Source organism: Necator americanus, chromosome II, assembly GCF_031761385.1.
Source record: "Necator americanus strain Aroian chromosome II, whole genome shotgun sequence".
Classification (NCBI taxonomy): Eukaryota; Metazoa; Nematoda; class Chromadorea; order Rhabditida; family Ancylostomatidae; genus Necator; species Necator americanus.
Genome location: NC_087372.1, coordinates 33,504,047 through 33,512,945, shown reverse-complemented (window position 1 = coordinate 33,512,945; position 8,899 = coordinate 33,504,047). Strand labels below are relative to the sequence as shown.

The window sequence follows — 8,899 nt, the reverse complement described above, 5'->3', positions numbered from 1 at the left end:
CAACTCGATGTGCATAAATTATTACCAGTATTACCAATTACCAATTAAAATTATTACCAATTATTACCAATTATTATTATTACTTGTCTAGGAGGGAAAAAAACACTGACTTGACCATCGGCTCACCCCCGGAAATGATTGCAACGTAGCGTAAGCATTCAGCATTTAAAGCATTTTGAACCATTACCAGCATTTCGAACCCTTAATGATTTTGAATTGTAGTCGAATGCGTGAATCTCCGTAAGGATTGACCGTCGCCATGGACTTTATCCTTCTACGAAGGCGCATCCCCGTAGAAATTGACCGACGTTATGGAATTTATCCTTTCTCTTTAAGGTTTTTTTTAGCGTCTGCTATGAAAAATCGCATTAAAAACCCTGGATTAAAAGCTACATTAGACCTTTAGAAAGGTTAATACCGCTGATTTTAGTTTCTAGCGACTATTTTTTTTTCTAATATGGAGACATTTTGTAAAGGGTTTTTATCGCTCTTCCCTGGCAGTGTTTAAACATATATTTGCTACTAGGATCACCCTAAGCATCAGTGGACATTATTATTTAAAAAAAAACAAAAAAATGATTTAAAAAAACATGATGAATATGACGAAGACATTTCAAAAGAAATCTTCTGTTGATTAATCATAGTTATTGATGGACCAGTGACTATTTTATCTTGACCAATGGTAAATTTTAGCAAAAAAAAGAGCAACCACGAAAAAAATCGAAATTACTGGGGTTCCTAGTGGACTGATTCTTTTAGAAGTCCAGATTAAATACCAGTTACAGAGATAATCCTTCCGGAAAATTTCGATCCACTTCACACAGTTTTTCAGCTGAAATTTTTTTGTTTTGTCCAATCAATACATGGGATAAAAATTTAAAAAATTCACTTGCGTATCAGTCCACTTGGGATGGGCCAACGCGTTTTACTGGAATTCGTAATCGTTGAGAGTTTTGGAACGCGTGTTGGCCCATACAATGACTTGTGGGGGGTCAGCCGATGTGTCAAGTCACTGTTTTTATCCTCACAGGCAATTTTTTTGAAGTTTTTGCGCTGGATATAAGTACGAATCCATGCTCATATGAAAGTGAGTTAAGTGAGGTTCAGATCTGGAGGGAGAGGTTTTGATGTATTGCACGATTTATTATGGAGATACTTTTTTCAGGCTTTGTTTTTGCTTATTCTTCAATAAAAGGCAGATAAAAAATTACACAAATAAAGCATAAAAGATAAAGTGCGCAGCATTGACCGCAGTCCCAAGGTGGATGAGCTTAAGGATCTCTCGACTCCCATTCAGAATCGTTTGAGGTTTACGAGAGTGTGTCTTTCCTATACAAGGAATTGCGGAGACTAGCCGATGTTTAAAGTCAATGTTTATATTCTTCCAGACAAGTCTGATACCAATTTATCCATCCATTTATCGATCCCGGGGAGATGAATGGCTTGGTTTGCACTGGGACGGTTTCGAACCCTCGACCGTGTGGCCACAACGAACATCTAACCGACTGCACCACACCCGCCCAATACACAATGTTAATGATGTTAATGAATAAACGCCCAATGTTAATGAATAAACCGGAAAAATGCAAAAATAAAGGAAATGTGAAGCGAAACGGTGAGAAAGGAGCAGCTAGCATGGATATTGATGTTTATGTAAGTGAAATAACATCAAAAAGGGAAGGAAAGAAGTAAGAGTGGATATAGATAGAGTAGTAGGAATATATCTGTATGGGAACGAAAAAAAAACTTGTAATAAAATTTTTCCACATACTGGAAGAGGGCGGTTGAAGCGCATAATCTGTGCGCTTGCTGTGATTTCATCTCGTTTTTATCGAATTGAAGATTTTTCCCATTGTGAAAAAATTGTAAAAAGTATTTAAAAATGATAATAATAACATATTAAAACTGCTTTCGGCTAAAAAAAAAACAAGAAATTGTCGAGAACAAGAGTGAAAAAAATCCTGGAAAAATCGCTTGAAGACTGAAAATAAAAACCAGGGTTGTTTTCGCTTCACTATGATTTCTAACATCTGCTCAATAATTGAAAATTTTACAAATGGATTATTTTGGTTATTTTATGGAAAAAGAATGATTTTTGCCCAAAAATGTTTCCTATAGAATAAACGAATATAATAAAATAAAAGTAATAAGAATAATAATAATAATAAACGAAAGGACTGATGTTTGGACACTTAGCCCCGAAAATTACGATTGGTTTGAAAAAGCGAATGCAAATATTTGACAAAAGCAATATTCCAATGTCCAAGACGATGAAAAATCACTGGTTTCGGAAGGCAGATCTCAATCACAACGATCGATTTCGATTATGATGAGAAATTGAAGCAATGATTATCTATAATAATATTATTATTAATATTATTAATATTGAACATTAATAATGATTCTCTATAAGCAGCGGGGAAGAACAAAAGCATTTGCTGCTGTCCTTAAGATTGGAATGTACGGCAATAACAACCAACTTATAGGAACGAGGACAAAGAAATGAAACGAGAACCACACAATTTCCCTAGGGGGGATTTTCTGCACACGGATGACAGCGAAGAACGACTGTTTCATTTGAATAAGTGGATTCGCTTTCAGAAGGACACAAAACTTATTCCGTCATCAGTAACTTAAAGGCATCACCCAGGAAATGTGGAGTGGTGCGGTTTTCAGGAGGGTTCTGCCTACGCGGGATCGTAGATTGTGGGGAAGACGGTGATTTCATCCATTTCTTCTTAAATCCCGTAAAAAAAAGCAGTCCGGCGCGTGCACAAGGCTGGCGCGCTCCCACCGTACTCGTTATAGAAAATAGCGCCCTTTAACGCTCGCGGTCGCATCTTACGGGCCGTTTTTTACGGCGACTAGGAAGAAATGAGCGAGATCCCACCCGTTTCTGCTATCTACGATCCCGTATAGTCTTCGACCATCGGAAATCCATCGGAAACGTCAGATTCGTGGTGTGGTGCCTTTAAATCATACGCTTATTTATGTTTTTTGTTTTGTTTTGTTAACGAATTTAGAGTAAAATTTTAATGGTACGTCGATGTTCTGAGAACTTTATCAGAGGCCTAAAAATGGTTTGAGGTTACATATCCCACTGAACTACTCCTCTCTGCTTGTTAAACTTCGATACTAATAAACAGTAAATACTGAGAAAATTTCGAAACCAGAAAATAAGTTGACCAGTCTCACCGACTAGTGAGGCTGGTGAACTACTCACCACTCACCTCAAACTCACCCAAGACGTCATGCCATGGACGGGCCGTCCGGTATCCTTAAGTACTGGTTCTGGATAATGTTAAGGAACTGTATGTGGGACAATAATGTTCTAGTATAAAAAATAGGAAAGAGTAAGAGTAAGAGTAAGAGTAAGAGGAAGAGGAAGAGGAATATTGTTTCTGCCAAACATTTGCATTCGTTTCTTTAAACCACTCGTCATTTTCAGGGTTAAGTGTCCGAATATCGAAAAAGTACATACTGATGTCTGGGTAGTGCATGTGGGAGCATCATAAATAAGCAAGAGTAAGAATAACTCTTACGAGCGATATAAAGTTATCAGTGATAAAAAAGCACTTATTTGTCCTATTCTGCTACTAGAAAGTTATTAGAAGCACCCTGGATTCCCGTGAGGAATTCATCCATGAATAAGAAAAAGCTATTCATAGTAACAGAATAACAAAAATGAGTGCCATATCTATGATGCACCCACATGCACTATCCACACATCAGTAGTTAAGGATACTGCGTAGTGCGTAGATCTCATTTGCCTTGGGCGATAAACTGTGTTTCGTTTTTACGTTTCGATTTCTTCCGTAGTGTGCTTAGAACGATGTGTCGAGGCTTCGTAGGAAGAGCGTAGGAGTTCGATGGGATATGAATAGCATGAAAATCCTCGAACCAGTGCCTTTCATAAAGACGTTGAAGTTGTCGAAACGTCAGGCCACTAACAAAATTTCATCAAAAACCTCGTCGGCACAAAAATGAAACATAAATCTAGTCCCGAACCCCAAAATTTCAAGAAGAGAACATTTGGAGATTGTTGGACATGCGTTTAATCACGTCGTGCGTTCTCTTCGAAATCTTTCCTAAGATCTTCGATATCTTCCTGAAGATCTGAAATTTAAACAACATCTCACTCTCTTGAAGTCGCCGGTTCTCCGCAAAGAAGATGCACTAAAACTCGATTGTCCGCGAACTATTTGTCCACTCATTTTAAGGCAGTGCACCAGAAAATTGACGATGTTGGGGTCTAGCCACAAAAAGATGGGGCTAAGGGGTGCAGATTACGAATATGAGCGTTTTCACGTTCAGTTCTCCCTGATAGTCCTGAAAAACGACGTGAGAAACAGCCTTTCCGTTGAAGAAATAGACGATGCCGGGATCTCTCCAGGGAAACATAATGCTGCGGGTATAGATCGCGAATACGATCATGTATACGTTCAATTCCCCCTGATTGCCTTGAAAAAGAGCGTAGGAAGCGGCGCTCCTGTACGAATTCCCCTACGAAGCCCCTCATAACACTATCTTCGTCTTCGCTTCGGCTTCCTCAGCAACATATCAATTGGTTTTACCTCGAAAGACTACTGAGAAAAATTCGTCGATCGTCCCCTCTCGTCTGCTCGCTAGCAGACGCGCCGCATGTACAAGGTGGTGTTATAAGGTGTTTCGTAGGAGGATTCGTACAAAAAGGCCGTTTCCCACGCGGTGTTTCAGGATGATCAGGGGAAGTCGAACGTGAACAAAATCAAGTTCGTGATCTACACCACCAACTCTACCTTTTTCCGGAAAAATCCCAACATTTTTGCCGATTTCTTGACATGCTGCCTTTAGGTTTCCGTTACGTCCCTTTTCACTGGCATCTTCTTCATGTCGTTTGTTATTGCCGCTCTCTTCACTAATTAATGCATGACGGCGTTCCCTACGATGTCGGAGCCAGAATAGGTGATATAAGTTTAATGACGGTGTCGTAATGAAAGAATGACTAACAAAACTATCTATTTACGAGAGAAAGTGAAAACACGAAAAACAACGAATAAATAATCACCTGAAGCTTCTACGAATATCCTGTTCCGAATCGGAAGGCGAATAAACGTGAGTATCGTCGGCGAATTTCGCGGCTCGTTGACACATTTCTTCTGAAAACTCTTGAAAAAAAATCGTTTGCACACTTTACGTATTTTTGTAAAACACGAGGCAACACGAGAATGAAATTTTCGGAGGAGAGACAACGTAAAGATAAAATTATGTAAGTTTTTCATAGAATTTGTATTCTTAAAAAAATGTCGGAGAATGCATTTATCGATCGGGTTTCCACATTGCACAAATACTATTAAGTTGTCTCATCAGTTCCTTTCCAACTTTTTTGATATTTTTGATTTTTTATTCGACAATAAAGACATACAGATTATTTATTTATTTATTTATTTATTTATTTATTACGCTCAAAGGCGTGCTCAGAGTAAGAGCTAAAGAATGAATACAAATAAACAATAGAAAATCCGGCAACGAGAAAAGAGTAGAATGAGAATAGGCAGGGAGAAGTCACGCGAACAGTAAAGCAAGGGACGATTTAGTAATTTCAAAAAGCACATAAACTCGACAGAGTGGGAATTAAGATTCTTGGAAAATAAGAAAGTATAGGTAGGCCATAAAAATTAGTGGCTTCCAATCACATCAGCCAGCAAAATACCCTCATAACAGATTATGATCAACAATATCCAGCAAGATAATTAATACTTTTCGTTTAGTAGTAGTTTATTGATTTTTCCGACCAAGGACTTAGATTGTTGTGAACAAAAAGTATTGACGATCGTGTACAGAAAAAAAAACTTATGGGAGAACCTTATAGACATATATACAGAGCGCTAAGTACAGTACCTTACATAGAGTACAACGCGTGGAAGCATGAGGTGCTCCGCTAACAGTTCGAGTCCTAAATTTCTGATATACAAAAATCTTTGAGTCTGAGATCTCTGTAACATTGGACGACATTAAACAGATTTACACATTTTTTTTGTCGTTTATCTCATGATATAACTATAAGATATAAAAATAAGTCATAAATAAATTCTATAAATTGTATATTTAGTATTCCACATAAATAAATAATAGAGTTTCGCCATAAATTCTGGCTTTGTGAATATTCTGGAAAGTGATGAGACTAGTGGCACCAGGGAAAAAAAATTACCAAGTTTGCGTACCGTTTGGATGCTTTCTGTAGGGTGATGAGGCGCTTGAGAGGACAAATCACTAATGTCACTAATGGCTTTGAATTTTCCAAGCTCTGACGAAGGCGATAACGCCGAAACGTTAGCCGTTGTTTAATAAAGACGATCAATACCAATCTTGGCTACAGCTCAAGAAGATCAGTTAAAAATTACCAATTTAATAATATCATATATTAATTGTATTATATTACGGATTTTATTGCCAAATTACGGACCAAATTTTATGCAAGAAACTTTTAAAATATTCTTAGAAGAATTAGAATCTTCGTGCGCTTGCTCGTTAGTAGGAAATTCTGGAATTAAACAACTATTCAGCACAACATAAGAAGAGAAAAATATTAATTGTTAAATCCGCTAGGTTATCGAAATTTTCCTACTACTGTTCGGAAACAAATCCGAGCAAAGTCTGGGAACTTTTTAGCTTTTGAAACATAAATGGAAATAGAAATGCATGGAAAATTTCCGTGAAAGACAACGGAAGAGCGATTCCATGCGAAGCAAAAAACATTTGAAAAAGCATAGGAATACTGTAAACCCATGTACTGTAAACATGTCCGTTATGTGTGCGAATAGAAGAGAAATGTAGGATTTCTTCACTTTGCGCATGTTCGGATTGGATATCTATGACGAATACGTTAGAAAAAGAATACGTCAGAAAAAGTTTCCAGAAAGAAAGAAGAATGAATACGTTATTTTCCAGGAAGAAAGATTTCTCCACGTTTCATACGTTAGAATTATGATTGTCACGGACACGAGAAGAGCACCATAAGTTTCATTCGTGCACAAAATCCGCCCTTTTCTACATATTAGGTTTTTTTGAGATATGGTTTTCTTTGGTTGCCATGGTTATTAGCGTTTACTACCATGCTTCCGTCATTTTTCTTTTCTGAAATTCCCCTCATTTATCTATACAATACCTACAATCACAGATATACCGGTAATTTTCCAGGAATTAATTGTTCGTTGGAAAAACGGAGTAGACCGTGTTGAATGAGTTATGTGGAATATTTCCATAGGAGTGCCTTTCATTCCTCAGTGTGTCACCGTAACAAATAATTGTTGAAGTGCCGTAATAAGCGTATGAATTAAACAATAATCAACTTTTTCGATGAGATATTCGAAATTAAAAGAATAGAGGGAAAAAAAAGAAAACGAGGAAATGGAATGGGAATAATAAAATATTTTTATGGTCACATGAAAGTACGTAAGTACTATTAGTAGTCTCGTAAAGTAATCTTGTAGGCAAAAAAAAAATGCACTAAGTAGAATCTGTCATAGGAACAGATATGTTAATTATCCAGAAAAAAATCGTGAATAGAAAAAAATAAGCACTAAAGCGTGTGAAAAAATTGATACGTAAAAAATTACTGTATAAAAATAGCCATGTATATATTCATCTCAGCAGCTGAGAACTCAACTAATTTTCAAAATTGTGCAGCTTTGACGAAAATGAGATAACGGATGGGACCTGACTGAGGTTAAAGAAAATAGAGATTTTCCGTAAAACGGCAATAAGAATGTGGAAGCATAGATATACAATAAAATCCGTCCCTGAGTATGATTATTACTTAAATTCAGGGAAAATTTGGAGGAGAGTAAATCGCTAGGAACAACAACGAAACATTCCGAAGCCGTTGATGAGAAGCAAGGAAGAGAAAATGGGTCGAAATAAAATTCAGCGAAAAATTGTTGGTCTCTTGCTCCTATTTTCGTTCTTTGCTACTTGCTATGGGTTCTTACAAGCATTTCCAGAGATACATTTTGTGATTCGAAATGACTTACCTACTTGCGTAACTTAAAGGCATCACTCCACGAATCTGAGGTGGTACGGATTTCAGGTGGAGTGTTCGTATATAGTATCGTAGATTTTGGAGAGGAGGGTGATTCCGTCCATTTCTTCCTAATTGCCGTAAAAAACGGCCCGGAAGATGCGGCGCGTGCACAAGGCTGGCGCACTCCAATCGAACTCGTTGTAAAAAATAGCGCGCCGGAACGCTCGAAGACGTTTCTTCCGGGCCGTTTTTTACGGCAATTAGGAAAAAATGGACGGAATCACCCCCTCTCCATAATCTGCTGTCCCGTATACGAACACTCCACCTGAAATCCGTACCACCTCAGATTCGTGTGGTGATGCCTCTAATCGTCGAGCTGGGTATTACTGTCTGATCCCGTTGCCCCCCACCCCTACGGGCATGTCATCGTGCTCGGCGCGAACCTTCTCGATCTACAACGAGATCTCGTACAGAATCCATCCGTTCGTCAGTGTTCCATGCCCTGGGAGACCTCGAATCTCTCGTGAGCTCCCTATCGGCACCGAGTGAGCCGTGTACCTTCAAGTCAACAATGTCCAGCAGTTCAGCGTAACGAAACGGAGAGTTGCTGCGAAAAATCCCACGCTCCCTCTGGGTATTGGACTCATTTGGGCTGGGATCTGACAATGTGCTGAACAACATCACCTTCCTGCAATATCTGGATAACTTCCACCATATAACTGTGAAAAATTTATAGCTCCTACGTACTCAAAGCGCGAGCTCAAATGCCTAATTGTATTTAGTATAAACGGGACCGCAGTGAGCAAGTAGCAGCCAGACTCGTCCTTTAAACGTCTCCCCTAATCCAAGATCGAGACCATGATCCCAAAAAATACTGTAGAAAATCACTAAATTATA

General features: G+C 38.3%; 1 protein-coding gene across 1 annotated transcript; it reads right to left on the bottom strand.

Annotated features, from left to right (window-relative positions):
• Window positions 1-8,425: 8,425 nt before the first annotated feature.
• On the bottom strand, window positions 8,426-8,683 carry RB195_020299 (uncharacterized protein; the record flags this gene model as incomplete). The annotated part of the gene is made up of 1 exon (XM_064188539.1): window positions 8,426-8,683. One exon carries the CDS (start codon window positions 8,681-8,683, stop codon window positions 8,426-8,428), a length of 258 nt encoding a protein of 85 aa, XP_064044420.1.
• Window positions 8,684-8,899: the final 216 nt, after the last annotated feature.